Source organism: Stomoxys calcitrans, chromosome 3 (assembly GCF_963082655.1).
Source record: "Stomoxys calcitrans chromosome 3, idStoCalc2.1, whole genome shotgun sequence".
Taxonomy (NCBI): Eukaryota; Metazoa; Arthropoda; class Insecta; order Diptera; family Muscidae; genus Stomoxys; species Stomoxys calcitrans.
In genome coordinates, this window is record NC_081554.1 from 179,052,001 (window position 1) to 179,072,819 (window position 20,819).

At 41.3% G+C, this 20,819-nt stretch overlaps 1 protein-coding gene across 1 annotated transcript; it reads right to left on the reverse strand.

Annotated features, from left to right (window-relative positions):
• Positions 1-487: 487 nt before the first annotated feature.
• On the reverse strand, positions 488-20,118 carry LOC106085063 (endothelin-converting enzyme 2-like). The gene is made up of 4 exons (XM_059365711.1): positions 19,965-20,118; positions 19,122-19,894; positions 18,314-18,977; positions 488-558 (listed from the first exon to the last, which is right to left on the reverse strand). Exons 1-4 carry the CDS (start codon positions 20,116-20,118, stop codon positions 488-490), a joined length of 1,662 nt encoding a protein of 553 aa, XP_059221694.1.
• Positions 20,119-20,819: the final 701 nt, after the last annotated feature.

The window sequence follows — 20,819 nt, forward strand, 5'->3', positions numbered from 1 at the left end:
GGCGGCATGTGCGTCAAATTTCGTGATATTTTTAATACCAGAGAGTTCTTTGAGGTTAGTCGATATCCTTGCCGAATATGCCCTGAATCGGACAATATTTGAATATAGCGGCCGTATGGACCGATCTTAAAATGTAAGTTATTGAGCTTTTTTAAGACGCATTCAAGTTTGAACTTGTTGAAGAATATTTTAAGCTGCTACAATGGCCTTCTAAGAAGATTTTCATGATTTTAAGCAAGAGACCAAAACCCCTTTGCAGTGAAAGTCCTGAAGGTTACATGTTATCAGCATTCAACATTTTATTTCTTGAATTTTTGCCAACCTTACTCTTTAATGTAAGTCACCATTTCTTCCCTTTTTTTGCTTTAATCCACTGTGCAAAAGGACAAAGCCTTATCACTCCAAGTATTACAACACTATAGCGAGCAACTATCCACACGCACACTATTTTACTCACACATTGCTACTTTGTCCGTCATTCACTCAGTCATCGAACGAAAAGATGTACTTTGTCTTCATCAATGCCATCATCAATCTTTTTAACAAATGTCGCATACACTTTAAATAAAATAGCAAAACAAAAAAATAAAAAAAATAACAGAAAATGGTAAAAAAATGAAATGAAAGGAAAAAAAAAATGAACATCCTTTATGGACTTTGGCTTAGGATGTGTATGTGTGCCATTGGCATTAGGTACATATGCATTGGCTTTAAACCTAAGTCTCTGCTCTACTATGCTCTGTTCAAATGTGGCTTATGGCTTTGCTAGTTTAGTGTCATAAGGAACAAAAAGAATTGTTGGTACTTTTACCTAGTCTCGGAAGTAGACCTTCATAAAGTGTTGCTAAAGTAACTATGAGAACAGTTGTTGCTTTTTTATTTTATACGACTCGGTCTCGGGCAAAATATACAGACACACACACACACACTCAAAGTCATAATAAGACGAAACATATAGTATGCAATCAAGCATGCAGGAATTGTGGATAGGGTTGCCATATGGAAATAATAAATTTTGAGAAACAAATAAACAAATAAAAAAATAATTAAAATTTCAATTTTATACCAAGAGAACCAAACCCTTAAAATTGGAAAATCATATATTGAACAAGAAACAAGTAAAAAGGCGTTAAGTTCAGCCGGGCCGAACTTTGGATACCCAACAACTCGGGCATATATTGGGTTGCCCAAAAAGTAATTGCGGATTTTTCATATAGTCGGCGTAGACAAATTTTTTCACAGCTTGTGACTCTGTAATTGAATTCTTTCTTCTGTCAGTTATCAGCTGTTACTTTTAGCTTGCTTTAGAAAAAAAGTGTTAAAAAGTATATTTGATTAAAGTTCATTCTAAGTTTAATTAAAAATGCATTTACTTTCTTTTAAAAAATCCGCAATTACTTTTTGGGCAATCCAATATTATGTACCCGAGGTGGTTAAATGCGCCTTTTATGGGGCCAAGACTTAAAACCGAGATATCGGTCTATATGGCAGCTATATCCAAATCTGGACCGATTTGGGCCAAGCTTCAGAAGAGCCTAACACAACTCAGTGTCACAAATTTCGATGAAATCGGAACCACCTTTTATGGCCCACCACCTTAAATCGAGAGATGGCAGCAATATCCAGATCTGGACCGACCTGGATCAAATCGAAAAAAGATGAAGAAGGCCTTAACACAACTCATTCTCACAAATTTCGGCGACATCGGACAATAAATGCGCCTTTTATTGGACCAAGACCTTAAATCGAGAGATCGGTCTATATGGCAGCTCTATCCAAATCTAGACAGATCTGGAGCAAATTGAAGAGGGATATCGAAGATTTTAACACTAACTCACTGTCCCAAATTTCGGCGAAATCGGACAATAAATGCTCCTTGTATGGGCTCAAAACCTTAAATCGAGAGATCGCATTATATAGCAGCTATATTCAAATCTGAACCGATCTGGGCCAAAGTGAAGAAGGATTTTGAGGTGCCTAACACAACTCACTGTCCCAAATTTCAGCAAAATCGGATAATAAATGTGTTTTTTTTGGGCCTAAGACCCTAAATCGACGGATCGGTCTATATGGCAGCTATATCCAAATCTTGTCCGATCTGGGCCAAATTGAAGAAGGATTTTGAGGGGTCTAAGAAATCTCACTGTCCCAAATTTAGACAAAATCGGGCAACAAATGCGCCTTTCAGGGGCTCAAGACCTTAAATCGAGAGATCGGTCTATATTTCAGCTATATCCAAATCTGAACCGGTCTGGGCCAAAGTGATGAAAGATGTCAAAGGGCTAAACACAACTCATTGTCTCGAATTTCAGCAAAATCGGATAATAAATGTATCTTTTATGGGCCTAAGACCCTAAATCGACGGATCGGTCTATATGGGGGCTATATCAAGATATAGTCCGATATAGCCCACCTTCGAAATTTACCCCCTTATGGACAAAAAAAAAAAAAAGAATCTGTGCGAAGTTACAGCTCAATATCATTATATTTAAAGACTGTTGCGTTATTTCAACAGACAGACAGACGGACATGGCTAGATGTTAGATTTTTACGACGATCAAGAATACTTTATAGGGTCGGAAATGGATATTTCGATGTGTTGCAAACGGGATTGCAAAATGAATATACCCCCATCCTTCGGGGGTGGGTATAAAAATGGCCTACATTTTATTACCAAACAAAATTTTTTACATAAAATTCTAAGCATTAACATTTTTATACCCACCACCGAAGGATGGGGGTTTATTCATTTTGTCATTCCGTTTGCAACACATCGAAATATCCATTTCCGACCCTATAAAGTATATTTATTCTTGATCAGCGTAAAAATCTAAGACGATCTAGGCATGTCCGTCCGTCTGTCTGTTGAAATCACGCTACAGTCTTTAAAAATTGAGATATTGAGCTGAAATTTTGCACAGATTCTTTTTTTGTCCATAAGCAGGTTAAGTTCGAAGATGGGCTATATCGGACTATATCTTCATATAGCCCCCATATAGACCGATCCGCCGATTTAGGGTCTTAGGCCAATAAAAGCCACATTTATTATCCGATTTTGATGAAATTTGGGACAGTGAGTTTTGTTAGGCCCTTCGACATCCTTCGTCAATTTGGCTCAGATCGGTCCAGATTTGGATATAGCTGCCATATAGACCGACCCTCCGATTTAGGGTCTAAGGGCCATAAAAGCCACGTCTTTTATCCGATTCCACTGAAATTCGGGACAGTGAGTTGCGTTAGGCCCTTCGACATCCTTTGTCAATTTGGCCCAGATCGGTTCAGATTTGGATATAGCTGCCATATAAACCGATCCTCCGATTTATGGTGTTAGGCCCATAAAAGCCACATTTATTACCCGATTTTGCTGAAATTTGGGACAGTGAGTTTTGTTAGGCCCTTCGACATTCTTCGTCAATTTGGCTCAGATCGGTTCAGATTTGGATATAGCTGCCATATAGACCGACCCTCCGATTTAGTGTCTAAGGGCCATAAAAGCCACATTTATTACCCGATTTTGCTGAAATTTGGGACAGTGAGTTGCGTTAGGCCCTTCGACATCTTTCTTCAATTTGGCCCAGATCGGTTCAGATTTGGATATAGCTGCAATATAGACCGATTTCTTGATTTAAGGTTTTGGGCCCATAAAATGCTCATTTATTGTCCGATGTCGCCGAAATTTGGGACAGTGAGTTAAGTTAAGCCCCTTGACATACATCTGCAATATCGCACAGATCGGTCCAAATTTAGATATAGCTGCCATATAGACCGATATCTAGGTTTTAGTTTTTGGGGCCATAAAGACGCATTTATTGTCCGATGTCGCTGAAATTTGAGACAGTGAGTTTAGTTTGGCTCTTCGACGTCCTTCTCCAATTTTGCCCAGATCGATCCAGATTTGAATATAGCTGCAATGTAGACCGATCTCTCGATTTAAAGTCTTTGCCCCATTAAAAGCGCATTTATAATCCAATTTCACTGAAATTTTACATAGTAACTTATGTTAGGCTTTACAACATCCGTGTCGTTTATGGTTCAGAATGGTTAATTTTTAGATATAGCTACTGTACTTATTAGTATTTGGTCCAAATCGGAACATGTTTTGATATAACTGATATGGGTCATAAGGTATGAAATTTTCACCGAATTTTGATGAAATGTGGTTTACATATATACCCGAGGTGGTGGGTATCCAAAGTTCGGCCCGGCCGAACTTAACGCCTTTTTACTTGTTTTGTGCATACTTTAGGCATTACCATGAAGCGCTGAGTTCAGCACTTGTTTTGCCAACGGAAATCATTTAATATTTTGTATTGTGTGAGAAAAGAATACACTTAACATGATGCAAAAATTATTCCGATAATTCGTAAAAAATTCTAGTGCTGAAACTAGCGCATTTGCGGTGCATTAGCGTAAGCGGGTACTTTCTCCACCGCATATTAAGATGCATTTTTGTATGGAAGCTGTGTTTTTGGCCCGACCTTTACCGAGCCATTGAGCATATAACAATTTGTAGTGAATATGGGAATCCACCACCATGGATTTTGCTAAATATTTAGTCAAAATGACTTTGCTGAAGGGCATATATTTACTCTACGAGCAGAATTTCTGCCAAACCAGGCTTCTTGCGACTGCAGGAGACTAATTAGGAGATCGGTTATATGGGTGCTATATCACCTTATACACCGATTTGGGCTATAAAAACTACGCATGTTGGTACACTACGTGCAGAGTTTCAGTCAAATCGGATAAAAATTGCGGCTTACAGCATATCGGGAGGCCACTGTAGAGCAGATGTTAGCATGTCCGCCTATAAAGCTGAACGTTTGGGTTCGAATCCTGCCAGGAACATCAGACAATTTTTCAGCGGTGGTTATCCCCTCATAATGCTGGCGACAATAGTGAGGTACTTTGCCATGTTAAAATTTTTCCCAAAAGGGGTGTCGCACAGCTGCACGCTGTTCGGACTCTGCTATAAAAAGGAGACCACCATTCATATGTGAGAAGTTTGCCCCTTTTCTTTAAAGGATTGTTCATGGACAAATTTGCATTCCATCATCTCGAGATGTCAAATCTGGAGATCGAATTATGTGGGAGCTTTATCAGGCTATATATCAATTTGTATCGCACTTAGCATGTTTGTACAATCTACTCAGTGATCCTTTCATGATTTCGCTTCCAAGGACTGGAGTCTGAACTCCGGTCTTATATATACGAGTGAAGAGCACCAGCGCCGTCTTTCCTGGGTTGGTCCTCAACCCATTTCTGGTAGCTCATTGCGAAAACCTCCTCAGTAACCCTTCCATGATCGCGCTGATCGTCGACAAAAACCTGCCTCGGACCAGTAGCACGACGTCGTCCCCATGCTATTGATCCGAGGCAGGTTTTTGTCGACGATCAGCGAGATTATGGAAGGAGGTTGTCGCAATGGGCTACCAGAAATGGGTTGAGGACCAACCCAGGAAAGACGGCGCTGGTGCTCTTCACTCGTAGATATAAGATACCGGAGTTCAGACTCCAGTCCTTGGGAGCGAAATCATGAAGGGATCACTGATCCTTCCATGATCTCGCTGATCGTCGACAAAAACCTGCCTCGGACCAGTAGCACGACGTCGTCCCCATGCTATTGGTCCGAGGTAGACTTTTGTCGACGATCAGCGAGATTATGGAAGGGTTACTGAGGGGGTTGACGCCATGGGCTACCAGAAATGGGTTGAGGACCAACCCAGAAAAGACGGAGCTGGTGCTTTTCATTCGTAGATATAAGATACCGGAGTTCAGACTCCCGTCCTTGGACGGGTTTATCCTGCGGCTATCATAGGAGGCGAAGTACCTAGACATAGTCCTCGTTTCGAAACTGTCCTGGAAGAGAAACACCAAGAAAAGAAGCCGTAAGGCACTGTGCGCTTTTTACTCCTGCAGGAGGATGTTCGGTAGGAAGTGGAGGATAACTCCCAAGATGATTTATTGGATGTCTACGGCGTTGTGAGGGATGCCACCGTAGCGCAGAGGTGACCATGTCCGCCTATGACGCAGAAAGCCTGGGTTCGAATTCTGGCGAGACCAATAGAAAAAAAATTTAAGCGGTGGTTTTCTCCTCCTAATGCTGGCAACATTTGTGAGGTACTACTCCATGTAAAACTTCTCTTCAAAGAGGTGTCGCACTGTGGTACGCCGTTCGGACTGAGGCCCCTTATCATTGAGCTTAAACTTGAATTGGATTGATAGGTGAGAAGTTTGCCCTTGTTCCTTAGTGGAATATTCATGGGCAAAATTTGCAATTTGCATACGGCGTCGTGAGACCAGTACTGACCTATGGAGCACTGGTATGGTGGAATGCCGTAGAAAAGATGACACTTGCAAGGGAGTTCGAGAAGGTCCGAAGACTGGCTTGCGTCGGGGTCACAAGGGCACTGTGGTCTGCACCGCAGGCAGGTTTGGAGGCGATGCTGGATACGCAGCCCATTGAGGCCTATATTCTGGCGTCAGGGTCGCACTTAGGGTGAGGGAGCTCGACATGCTGAAGGAGGATGGATGCTACCACAGTTTTATTTTGGGTGCTATGGATGCGAAGGGTAGACTGAGGAGGATCTCCGACTACCTGGCACCAGTGTAGTGGAGTGAGGGCATTCGCGATCCGATTTCTTGAGGGGGATGAAGGGAGGGCGAATGCTGTACTTGAGGAGAATGAGACCTCTATCTAAACAGATGGCTCCAACATGGAGTCGGGGACTGGATTGGGAGTTTACGGAGACTGCCGGACAAGTGTACGGTCTTTCAGGCAAAGGTCTTCGCCATTGCAATGGCCGCAAGAGAAATTCTGGTCAGGCATTTACCGCCCTCGAAACTCAGAATTTATGTGGACAGTAAGGCGGCGCTCAAGGTCTTAGGGTCGAGGATGGTGAATTCGAGATGCGTGGCGAATTATTTGGAGTCCCTGGATAGGCTCTGGGCCCACGACGTGACGCTGGCAAGGGTTCCTGGGCATAAGGGGATTCCAGGGAATGAGAGGGCAGACGAGTGCGCCAGTTAGGGTTAGTCTACGTGGGATGAACCAGTCATCGGTCTTGCCTACGTGTCATTTATCAAGCTACTGAACACAGTAGAGGGGATGGCCAGGACGGCGTCAGTGGCGAGGTGGGACTCGGTGGATGCTTGCCGGACTGCAAAGGCGCTATGGCCGGTCATCGACCGGAGGAGGACGAGAGAGTTGCTGGCGCTCAATAAGAGGTCTATGAGTACCTTGACAGGAGTGATACCCGCATGGCAGTGCGCAAGGGAATACTTCAGCCAAATCGGACAAAAATTGCTGCTTGCAACGACTCAAGAAGTCAAATCGGGAGATCGGTTTATATGGGAGCTATATCAGGTTATACACCGATTTGGACCGTACTAAGTACAACTGTTGGGAGTCATAACAGAACACTACATGCAAAATTTCAGCTAAATCGGACGAAAATTGAGTCTTGTAAGGGGTCAGAAATCACATTGGGAGATCGGTTTATTTGGAGCTATATCAGGTTATACACCGATTTGGACCGTACTTGGCACAGTTGTTGAAGTCATAACAGAACATTACATGCAAAATTTCAGCCAAATTGGACAAAAATTGCGGCTTCCTTGGGGCTCAAGAAATAAAATCGAGAGATCGGTTTATTTGGGAGCTATATAAGGTTAAAGACCGATTTAGACATGCAAAATTTCAGCCCTAAGGGCTTAAAAAGTCAAATCGGAAGATCGGTTTATATGGGAGCTATATCAGATTAAAGACCGATTCAGACCGTACATAGTACAACAGTAGAAGTTGTTGGAACTCATAATGGAACACCACATGCAAAATTTCAGCCAAATCGGACAAAAATTGCGGCTTCCAGGGGCTCAAGAAGTCAAATAGTTATATGGGAGCTATTTCAGGTTATAGACCGATTTGAACCGTTACGGCCTGTTTGCAATTCCCAACGACCTACATCAATATTAAGTATCTGTGCAAAATTTCAATCGGCTGGCTCTATGCGTTCGACCTCTATCGCGATTTCGACAGACGGACGGACGGACGGACATGGCTAGATCGACTCACAACGTCGAGAGGATCAAGAATATATGTACTTTATGGGGTCTTAGAAAAATATTTCGAGGTGTTACAAACGGAATGACGAAATTGGTATACCCCCTTCCTATGGTGGAGGGTATAAAAATGTTAATTCCTATAATGGCAACTTTGTTTTTAAATATTCTTTGTGCATTTCGAAGTATGTATATGTAAGCCTGTGTAAGTATCTCTGTATGTGTTCTGAAGCTAGTTGTTTGAATAAGAATACGATTTGCATAACTTGTACAAAATCAAATTGTATTAAAATAACTTAAAAGAAAGAAAGAACCAGCAAACGAATAGTCTGCAGATAACATCCATGCAAACACCACATAAACACTCTCTCACAATCAGCCCCCTTAAAGGATAAGTATTACCAACCATCAACATGGCCCTGCTGAGCCTTATCCTTATCGCTGGCATCACCATCACCATCATTGTAATGATAATCACCTTTTGCCACATCACAGGCATATCGAGTGCTGAGTTTGCATGAAAATTGGATTTTATTGTATGCCACAAACCACAAGTGTCTTGTTCCACACACACATGCAACATAAGTGCCTGCTCCACCTCAGAAACCAAAGTGAAATTTGAATCCTTTACACTTTATTGGTCTCCAATTCCAACAAAAAAGGGGGCTTGAGTTGCAGCTAAAGCAGGGGCGTATGGAATATTTTTTATTTTAGGGGGAATATATTAAAAAAAATTATTTTCATATGAAAATTTTGGGAAAATGTTTTTCAATTTCCAGAAAATTTTGTCAAACTTTAATATTCACTAGCCCATCCAAGCAAGCTTCGCTGTGAGTTTTTGTCAAACTTTAATGTTCACTAGCCCATCCAAGCAAGCTCCGCTGTGTTTTTTTACACCCACAACCATAGGATGGGGTTTTACTAACCAGATTAAGGTGTAAAACCCATAAAGTGTCTCAGGAACAGAAGAAGCAAGATGTCTTCTAGTTCCTACCGTTGAACCATCCATATCGCTTTAAAAACCCCAATAACTTGCGAATGTTCACATCCGCTAAATCAGACAAATTCTCAAAGAAATGAGAACCTAAAGTGGAACTCCTTCTGACTGCTAGTGCGGAACACACACAGAGAAGGTGTTCTATAGTCAATTCTTCTTCGAAGTCCTCACAGCTTCTGCAAAAGTCGTTGCTGGCAACCTTCAGTCTGTCAGCATGTTTTCCGATTAGACAGTGACCTGTCATGATGGACACAATGATTGAGACGTCTGTTCTAGCCAGTGACAGCAAAGCGGTAGATCTCTTCAAGTCTAGATTAGGCCACACATGTTTGGAATACTCACAGCCTCCTCTTTGTGACCATCTTTCATTCGTTGTCCTTCGGGACTGGTCCTGAAAACTTAGCTCACATGTCGCTAGAGGCATATCCACATATTCTTGCAAGAGAGTCCGCTTTACAGTGATCTGGGATATCTCTGTTGCCCAGCACCCAGAACAGGCGAATTTTGAACAGATCAGCCATCTCGTTGAGAGATCTGCGACAGTCGGGGCGGTTTTTGCGCTCAGAAATACGTTCCATACTTCCTTAATTGCTAGGATCTCGTCTTAATTCACACTGCAGTAGTCGGTTATACTTTTCCATAAGGCCAGTTTTAGATCTTTAGAGTACACCCCAAAGCTCAACTGATCGTCTAGTTTGGATCCATCCGTATAGAAGTCTATGTAACTTCTATTACCAAGGATATCGTAGTTCCAATCGGTTCTGTTCGAAACAGTGGTACAGTACGTCTTATCAAAAAGTGGCTCAACTAGGATGTCTGGAACATCGGACATTGTATCAAAGATAAGAAAGTGTCCGTAGCCGCCACATGACCAATTGGAAAACTCCCTTTGCATCACGGCCGTGGTAGCAGCAATTTGTCTAGCCACAATGTCCAGAGACATTAGACTTCAGACGGTGTCGTCCTCAGTGCGGCTGTGATGCGCAAACAAGGAATCTTTTGGATCCGGTGGACTATTGAACAGTAGGTGGTACTTTGAAGCGCCGTCCACCAGACAACAACACCATATAGCATTACAGGTCTGACAATTGCAATACATACCCAATGCATGACGCGCGGTCTTAACCCCCAAATTTTAGCCAATGGCTCTCTTGCAGGTGTATAGAGCAAGAGATGCCTTTCTTGCCCTTTTCAAAATGTTGGATTTGAAGTTCAACTTCCTGTCCAGCAAAATACCCAGGTAACACTTTCTGTAAGTGGAACACTTGTCTCCTCCCAAGGAGGAGACTGGTATGTCTGTCTATTCCCAAAGAAAAAGGTTCCACTGTAGGCAACTTGTAACTCCTGCTGAAAAGAGCTACTTCTCTCTTGCTTAGATTTATACCTAGACCACTTTCGGTAACCCACCTTGCTGTTGCGCGTAAAGCTTCCTGCAGTATATCTCTTAGAGTGGTGGAAAACTTTTCCATAACCGCAATTGCCTCGTATCAGCATAGGCGACCACTTTTTCAAATTTTTCTTGCAGAGGCAACAATATATTGTTATTGCCTATATTCCAAAATAGAGGAGACAGTACACCTCCTTGAGGTGTTTCTCTGCTGACCCATATTTTTATATCCACTGATCCCAAGCCAAGCTATAAATAAACTTTCTTGAAACTCGAACTCCTTCATGATTGACGTCGGTTGTACGTCATTTAAAGCACCCTCAAATTCAAGATAAGCTACCACTGTATATTTCTTGACAGCGAAAGAACCCTCTATGTAGACGATTAGGTCGTTAAAGGCTGTTTCAGTGGACTTGCCTTTTCTATATACATGCTGTTTTTGATACCCACCACCATAGGATGGGGGTATACTAATTTAGTCATTCCGTTTGTAACACAGCGAAATATTCGTCAAAGACACCATAAAGCATATATATTCTTGATTTTCTCGACGTCTTGAATCGATATAGCCATGTCCGTCCGTCCGTCTGTCGAAGTCACAATAGCGGTCGAACGTCTAGAGCTAGCCGCTTGAAATTTTGCACAGGTACTTAATATTGATATAGGATTGCAAATGGGCCATATCGGTTCAGATTTGATTTGAATTCTTGAGCCTCTGGAAGGCACAATTTTTGTCCGATTTGGGTGAAATTTTGCACGTGGTGTTCTGTTGAAACTTCCAACAACTGTGCTTAGTACGGTCTTAATCGGTCTATAACCTGACAAAGCTCTCATTTAAACCAATCTCCCGATTTGCATTCTTCAGCCCTTGGAAACCGAAATTTTTGTCCGATTTGGCTGACATTTTGCACGTTGTGTTCTGTTATGACTTCCAAAAACTGTGCCAAGTACCATCCGGTAATCGGTCTATAGCCCGATATAGCTCCCATATAATACAATTTGCCTTCTTGAGCCCCTGGAAGCCGAAATTTTTGTCCGATTTGGCTGAAATTTTGCATATAGTGTTCTGTTACGACTTTCACCGATTGTGCCGAGTACCGAGTTGGCCGGTCTCTCGATCATCCTCGTTCGATTCCTAGAAGATTTAATCCTTGCTGGTTTGACAGAAGTTTAGTATGTTGAATTAAATTCAAGTAAATTTATTTTGTGTAAATTTTTACCAGAATCCATGGTGGTGGGTTCCCAAGATTCGGCCCGGCCGAACTTAGCACGCTTTTACTGGTTTTACCCTAATATATTTTTTCCCACGCCCATGTCTGGATTGAGTACTCGTATGATTGGTTGCATTTTGTATGGGGAATTTTATCTGTCCTCTGCGCAATAATTTATTTTTTTTTTCCAAAGCATGCTGTTGTAAGTTTGACTTATGCTTTTAAATGGGCAGATATTATTTTTAAGTGTTTGACTTTCAAATATAAATTAAAAAAAAAAAATAAGAAATATTGACAAGCTTGTCTTGTCATACATGTAATGAAATTAAAAAAATGGAAGTAGCTTAGCTTGGTAAGATGAAGCGAAGTATGGGACTATAAATTTAAATAATATAATCAATTTTCATAAAATTGCAGAAGAAACTGAAAAGGGAAGGGAATTTTTGTAATGCTTCTACGTATAGAACTTTTTAGCATTAAATGTGGATAGGGTAGAAGGTAATGATTGAAATTTGCATACAAAACTAGCTTAACCGAGCACGCTCCGCTGCGCCTTCTTTTACTTTATATGGAACAAAATTATCCTTTAAATATTTATTTTCGACAATTAAAGAGCTACGAAAATAGCATTTGTATGAATATCGCTTGGCCAACAGTTGAACAATTTAAATGTCTTTATCTGAATCCCTTTACTGATTTATGAATTCGATCAACGGGTTTGGGTTCATTTGAGTTTGGATATTAGATGTACTCCATTCTTAAGAGACTTTATTTGAGCCCGACATTCTCATGGGCGTTATGGGAGTAAGAAGGTTTAGGGGGTGGTGTGGACCCCCAGAAACATGGTCCCCTAAGTGGGTATAAATTTCGTCATCTACTCCCAAATACCATTCATTTGAGTCCCATATTGCATTGACCTGTAAATATGTATGTCCGATGGGTGTTTTCGGGATGCGTTGATCCCCAGACACTTGACCCTGAAAAAATATCCGCATTGTACTCTTCTCTCAAATACCATTTATTTTAACCCCATATTGCTATTGGCTTAAGAGGAGTTTACAGGATAAGGCGTCCCCTTAACACATGGTCCCAAAATAGGTTATCATATTTGTTTTCTAATCTCAAATACCTTTCATTTGGTGGGTAAATTTGTTCTCTTGAGGAAGGGGTGGTGCCCCAAATATATTGTCCAACATTTGGATATCAGATTCGTATTCTATTCCCAAACATCTTTACTTGAGCCCCATATTAAGATGGCCAATATAAAAATTGCTGTTTTTGGGAAGGGGGTAGACCCCCGAAAATTTGTTCCGAAAATAGGTATCAATTTCGTGCTCTACTCCCCAATACTTTTCATTGGCCTGGTCGGTAAATATATCCGATTTAGGTGTGTTTTGGGGAGTGGCGTTGTCCCCCAAACACTTTGCCCTGACAATAAATCAGCATCGTGCTCTACTCTCAATATCATTTATTTGAACCCCATATTGCCAATGGACTCAAAGTTGGATATCAAATTCGTTTTCTAATCTAAGATTATTATTGCAAAAGTCAGCAAATATATCCGAATTGCCATGGTGAGCAAATACGTACTATTTGGGGGTGGATATGGGGATGGGACGTCCCCTAGACAGTTGGTCCCGAATGTTGATATCAGATATATGGTCTACTCCAAAATACATTTCATTTGCGCCCCATATTTGCATAGTCGACAAACATGTCTGGTTTGGTAGTGTTCTGGGGGATGGGGCGGCTATTCAGTGACTTTCTCTAAAAATACATATCAGCTGAGTATTCTACTCTAAAGTACCTCTTATTGGAGCCCCATATTGCAATCAGGAGTGGGTTGGGCCCATAAAAACTTTTTCCCGAATATTGATATCAGATTTGTGGGGTACTTATAAAAGACTTTTTATTTGAGCCCCATATTGCTATGCTCGTATATCTGTGCTGTTTGGGGAGGGACGGCCCCCAAAATACTTGGTTCCACATTTGGATATCATATTCGTATTCTACTCTAAATTACCTTCTATTTGAGCCCCATATTGCGATGGTCGGTAAATAAGTTCTGTTTGGGAATGTTTTTAGGGAGGGGCGGCCCCCTAACACTTGGTGGCACATTTTGATATCAGATTCGTATTCTACTCGTAAATACCTTTCATTTGAGTCCCATATTGCCATGGTCTTGAGGTGGTCCCCCTAGCACTTGGTCTGATAATTGGATATCAGATACGTTTTCTTATTCAAAATACCTTTCGTTTGAGTCCCATATTGTCGCATTTGGTCTAAATATATGTTTGATAGATTTTAGGGTGGGGCAGTCCCCCTAAGGTACCCCATCCGAAATTTGGATACCAAATTTTTATATTTAGGGTACTATATGAGAGCACACAAAATTTCGCTTAAATCGCACTACCCACATTCAAAATTTGGAGTTTCTGAAAATTAGGGTAAGGGGGAGAGTCCGATATATATAGCTGTCATATAGACCGATCTCTCAATTTAAGGTCTTCGGCCCATAAAAGGCGCATTTGTTGTCTGATTTTGCCAAAATTTGCCTCCCCCTTACCTTAAAAGTACTACCCAAAAATAAAAGTGGACCGTTCGGGACAATATGGTATTCAAATAAAAGGTATAGTAGAGGATAGAGGTAGAGTACGAATTTCATAATAAAAGTTGGGTCCAAGTACCTGGGGGCCGCCCCAGCCCAAAACCCCTTAAAATAGGTTTATTTGACAATCATGACAATATGGGACTCAAATAAAAGTTATTCGGAAGTAGATTAAGATTATGGTCAAGAAGTAGGAATAGGCTTGAAAATTTATTGATAACGGAAGGGGACGGACCCTCCACCGTTACCCCAAAAACACCACCCAAAATCAAAAGTGGACCAATAGTGACACTATGGGTATCAAACGAAAAGTATGCGGGAGTAGATAACGAATCTGGCATACAAATTCATGTCGAAGTATTGGGGGACACCCCACCCCCACAAAAACGCCCAAAATGGGCACATTAGCCAATCACGGATATATGGGACTCGGTTTTGTTTGTTCCGTATAGACTGAAAAACGGCAGAACCGATTTTCTCGATATTTTTCCATATTGTGTAGGTTGGTCTGGAAGCAAACATAGGCTATATAATTTTTCGGTATCGGAAGGGGGACGGACCCACCCCTTATGCCAAAAACACAACCCAAAATCAAAAGTTGGACAATATTGGTATCAAGTAAAAGGTATTGGAGAGTAGAATACGAATATGGTTTGAGTCTAAGTACCCATCGGGTCGCCCCAACCCCAAAATCACACAAACAAACATTTGGACAAACAAACATAATTTTTCGGTATCGGAAGGGGGACGGACCCTCCCCGTATGCCAAAAACAAAACCTAAAATCAAAAGTGGGACAATATAGGTATCAAGTAAAAGGTATTGGAGAGTAGAATACGGATATGGTTTGAGTCTAAGTACCCATCGGGCCGCCCCAACCCCAAAATCACACAAACAAACATATTGGATGTTCATATCAATATGGGGCTCAAATCAAAGGTATTCGGGAGTAGATTTCGAATCTGCCATACAAAATCAGATCGAAGTATAGGGGGTCACGTCACCCCTTAAAAACGCCATTAGACCCGTTATGACTATATGATACTTGGCTGAACTGGTTTTTCTAAAATTTTCGTAGATTATGTTCGTTTGTCTGGAAGGAAACATAGGCTATATAATTTTTAGAAACCGGGTGGAGGCGGATTCTTCCCCATACCCCAAAAAACGACCCCCCCCCCCCCCTAACCGAAAGTGGTCCGATGGGCACAATAAGGGCATCATTGGATATTGGAGAACAGAAAACGAATATGGTATTAAAGTACCCAGCGGGTCCCCCCAACCCCAAAACTCCTCTAACCAGATATATTCATAGTTCATGTCAATATGGGACTCAAATGAGAAAAGTATAAAAAGTAAAGTATAAAACATTAGGTCCAAGTAATGGTCGCCCCCGCCCAAATACCCCCAAATGGGCATATTATCCAACCATGGCTATATGGGACTCAAATGAAAGGTATTAGGGAGTAGATTATGAATATGACATTAAAATTTGTGTTCAAATCTAGGTGGCGCTTTTCCTTCTAAAGATACGTCAAATGGGTTATTTGACCCATTATGACTATATGGGACTTAAATGAAAGGAAACTAATTTAATATCCAATTTTGGAGCCAAGTGTTTGGGGGTACTCCCTAAAGCACCCCCTAAACTGAACTTCATTTCCGTTGCGAATAAAGAACGAATTTGATATCTATTTTCAGTGCAAAGTGCCGGTGGTTCATATATACCGGCCATGGCAATATGGGGCTCAAATTAAAGGGATTTGAAAGTGCAGCACGAATTTGATATCCATATTTGAGTCGAAATGTACGAGGTGCCATCACTCCCCTAATGAGAACATTGCACTAGGAAGAACATTACCGCCAGGAACCGAGAAGGGGCAAATTCTCACACATCAATGAGTGCTTTCCGATTCATGTTTAAACTCAATAAAGGGACCATTTTTTACAGTCGAGTTCGAACAGTGTCCCGCAGTGCGACACCTCTTTGGGGAAAATTTTTTAAATGACCATGACCATGGAGGGGATAAACACCGCTTTGTCTGATGTTCTATCCAGGATTCGAACGCGTTCAGCGTCATAGGCTACAATGGCACGAATTCGATATCCGCATTAAGGGCGAAGTGTCCCCTCCCTAAAAAGATAGTAGAGAGTTACAAAAGGCGCAGCGGAGCGGGCCCGCATCGGCTAGTAGCTTCCATATAAATCGATCTCCCGATTTGACTTCTTGAGTCTCTAGAAGCCGCAATTTTCATTAGATTTGGCTGAAATTTTGCATGCCGTGTGCACTAAGTACGGTGCAATAAGTACGGTCTAAATCGAACCTGATACAGCTCTCATATAATCCGATCTCCCGATTTGACTTCTTGAGCTTCTGGAAGCTGCAATTTTTGTCCGATTTGGCTGAAATTTTGCACATAGTGTTCTGGTAATGACTTGCAACAACTGTGCCAAGTACGGTTTAAATCGGCCAAGAACCTGATATAGCTCCCATATAACCAGGTCTCCCCATTCGACTTTTTGAGCTCTTAGAAGCTGCAATTTTTGTCCGATTTGGCTGAAATTTTGCACATAGTGTTCTGTTATGATTTTGAACAAGTGCGCCAAGTACGGTCCAAATCTACCAAAAACCTGATATAGCTCCCATATAACCCGATCTCCCCATTTGACTTCTTGAGCCCTTGCAAGCCGCGATTTTTATCCGATTTGGCTGAAATTTTGCACATAGTGTTCTGTAATGACTTGCAACAACTGTGCCAAATACGGTCCAAGTCTACCAAAAACCTGATATAGCTTCCATATAAACCGATCTCCCGATTTGACTTCTTGAGCCTCTGGAAGCCTCAGATTTCATCCGATTTGGGTGAAATTTTGCATATAGTGTTTCGTTATGACTTTCAGCAACTGCGCCAGGTACGGTTTAAATTGGACAAGAACCTGATATAGCTCCTATATAAACCGATCTCCCGATTTGACTTCTTGCGTCCGTGGAAGCCGCAATTTTTTTCCGATTTGGCTGAAATTTTGCACATAGTGTTCTGTAATGACTTGCAATAACTGTGCCAAGTACGGTTCAAATCGGTTAAGAACCTGATATAGCTCCTATATAAACCGATCTCCCGATTTGACTCCTTGAGCTTCTGAAAGCTGCAATTTTTGTCCGATTTGGCTGAAATTTTGCACATGGTGTTCTGTTATGATTTTCAATAACTGCGCCAAGTACGGTCTAAATCGGTTAAGAACCTGATATAGCTCCCATATAAACCGATCTCCCCATTTGATTTCTTGAGCCCTTGCAAGCCGCGATTTTTATCAGATTTGGCTGAAATTTTGCACATGGTGTTCTGTAATGACTTGCAACAACTGTGCCAAGTACGGTCCAAATCGGTTAAGAACCTGATATAGCTCCCATATAAACCGATCTCCCCATTTGACTTCTTGAGCCCTTGCAAGCCGCAATTTTTATCCGATTTGGCTGAAATTTTGCACATAGTGTTCTGTAATGACGTGCAACAACTGTGACATGTACGGCCCAAATCTACCAAAAACCGGATATAGCTCCCATATAAACCGATCTCCCGATTTGAATTCTTAAGCTGCAATTTTTGTCCGATTTGGCTGAAATTTTGCACATAGTGTTCTGTAATGACTTGCAACAACTGTGCCAAGTACGGTCCACATCTACCAAAAACCTGATATAGCTCCCATATAAACCGATCGCCCGATTTGACTTCTTGAGCCCCTGGAAGCCTCAGCTTTCTTCCGATTTGGCTGAAAATTTGCATATAGTATTTCGTTATGACTTTAAACAACTGCGCCAGGTACGGTTTAAAGTTCGCTTCCTAGAAGCTTTCATTTTTTCTGGTTTGACAAAAGTTTGGTATGTAGAATAAAATTATGCCCTCCAACTAAATTTATTTTGCATAAATTTTTAGCAGAATCCATGGTGGTGGGTTCCCAAGATTCGGCCCGGCCTAACTTGGCATGCTTTCACTTGTTTTAACTCTCTTGCATTTTATTTCATTTCATTTTCTTTTTTTTACCACAATTTACATTTTTCAATTTTTTTCTTCATAACCTCTTTTGCAGGACATGCAAAAATCTCCTCAAAATCAGGACTATTGCTTACAATTTGAGATACCCTCAGTGTGGGCGAATCATGGCTGGCATCATACGAAATATGAAAATGTGTACAAAACAGTTGGGCAAATTTCACATAGAACAACTGTTTGTTGGTGAGAGAGGTTTTCCCACTAAACTCCTCAACGTCAGTGCGATGAAAATACGACTCATAAGCCAAACGAAAACCACTAAAATCGGCTAATTTCTCATTAATATTTGTGGTATACTCCTGACGCAAACACTCCAAACCTTGGGCAAATGAGGTTTTGTTGTATATCCGCAAAGGCCAAGTGGATCCAGAACTGTCATATGTCACACCATCCGTATCAAAGCCATGCATTAACTCATGGCCCAGGGTATTGCCCAGCTCAGCATAGAGAAAGAGTGCATGGAATCGGGAATGTATCATGGGATAGCGTATATAGGCAAAGGGTATGCCTATATAATTGAAAGCTGTACTATAAAACGGAGTGGCTATAGATCGTACCGACACATTGAGGAAAGGAGAAAAATCCTTTAAAGTCCTTAGCACCAAAGATTCATGTTTAAATTTCCAGGTGCTTAAATAATTGAAATAAAAGTCATTTTCCTTAAGCTGCCAGGGGCCAAAATACTTGAGGTAGAGTTAATCTTTCGCATTTTGAGCCAAATTGCCTATATTGAGCTGCATATGGTCGAGCTTTTCCTTAAGCATCTGCATCTCCTGTGAGGTTAGATCGTTGGAATGTTCTTGAATAACTTGCTGGAATTTGGTTTTAACAGCATGATATACACTTTCGATTACTTTATTGGTGTCAGTCTTCACTGTGGCATAGACCTCCTCGTTGTACAAGAAATCCAAGGCCAAGGGTATTAATTTTCTGAGGGTATGCACACAGCTGCGATGCCAGGCATCTGAAGGCATTTCTCCTCTAAAATGATACACGAAGCTATCCCTTAATAAGTTGATCAACAATTTTTCCGAGGTTCTCTTAATGAGTTCCGTTAATTGTTGATAATATGCCACACTTTTTACAGTGATCATGAATTTTTCCCCATCTTTTATGCCCAAACGTTCCCAAATATAGGCAGCCAAATCTATGTGGGGTAATTCCCTTTGAAATTCCTTAAAACTTAATTCCTTGGCTTCATCTTTGGTATGTTTCTTACTCAGCTGGGCCAATTCCTCTAAGAAATCATATATTCGTTGAGCCATCGTTATCAACTCCTCATTTTCACCATCATAATAGGGATATGTTATGGCACCCGCCACGGACCAATTGGGTTCGTAGAGCTCCAAGTCCCAAACGTAAAGGCCATTGTTTTCCAACCGAAGATCGCCTGGTAGAAAAATTTCATTAAAGCCATATTTAGCCATGCGACCCAATGTTGTCCATATGTTCCATTCGTTTTGGGACTTTAACGAGTCCCCCCTTTTGGGCCATTCCTCTTCCTGCCAGGGCTTTATTGCCTGCACCAAATGACTGACATTATAGTCGTTTAGCTCTATGCAGGATTTATGATGACATCTATCTCCAGAAAGTTTGTTATATTTTCATTGGCCTTGCCCCAATTGCCACAGGAGTAATCATAGAATTCTTACAGGCATTGATCTCGGGACGCATATAACTTTGTATGGTATTCAATAGCTGTTCATTGGTGTCGTCAGATTGCGAATGAAAGCAGGTGATGATGGGCCAAAAGGATGAACATAGATAAAGGATTAACAGCAATCGTTTGGCGGGTAAACTTGCCATAGTTTTGAAAGTTTAAGCCCTGGAAATTGATGAAATCCTGGAAAAATTAAAAAAAAAAAAAAATGTTAGTGGAGAAATGTAAAAGTAAACGGCATAACGACGGGGCCGAACTTTGGATACCCACCATCTCGACTTTGCTTAGAAAACATTCGTTAAAATCTGTTGAAGAAAGCATAATTCAAAGCCAAACTATATCGAAATACTAGCCGAACCGGGCCCGCTCCGCTGCGCCTTCTTTAACTCTCTAATATCTTTTTAGAGTGGAGGGACTTCGCCCTGAATGCTGATATCGAATTCGTGCCATTGTAGTCTATGACGCTGAACGCATTCGAAATCCGAAAGCGGTGGTAGGCGACACTTGCGAGGTACAATGCCATGCATAGTCATTTAAAAATGTTTCCCAATGAGGCGTCGCACTGCGGGACGCCGATCGGACTCGGCTATAGAAAAAGGTCCCTTATCATTGAGTTTAAAATTGAATCGGAAAACTCTCATTGATTTTTAAAATTTTGGGTAATGAGAAGTGCTTTTTAGTGGAGGCATGGCACCTCAGACATTTCGACTCAAATATGGAAAGCAAACTCGTACAGCACTTCCAAATCCCTTTAATTTAAGCCCCATATTGATATGCAAATGCAAATTTTCCCCATGAACATTCCACTAAGAAACAGGGGCAAACTTCTCACATATCAATGAGTGCA

Coding starts and splice junctions, on each gene's coding strand:
- LOC106085063 (XM_059365711.1), bottom strand. CDS start 20,118: ATGGCAAGTTTACCCGCCAAACGATTGCTGTTAATCCTTTATCTATGT. Junction 18,978..19,121: donor TTAAAACCAAATTCCAGCAA/GTTATTCAAGAA, acceptor GGCCCCTGGCAG/CTTAAGGAAAATGACTTTTA. Junction 559..18,313: donor GAAGAAAAAAATTGAAAAAT/GTAAATTGTGGT, acceptor TTTTATTTAAAG/TGTATGCGACATTTGTTAAA.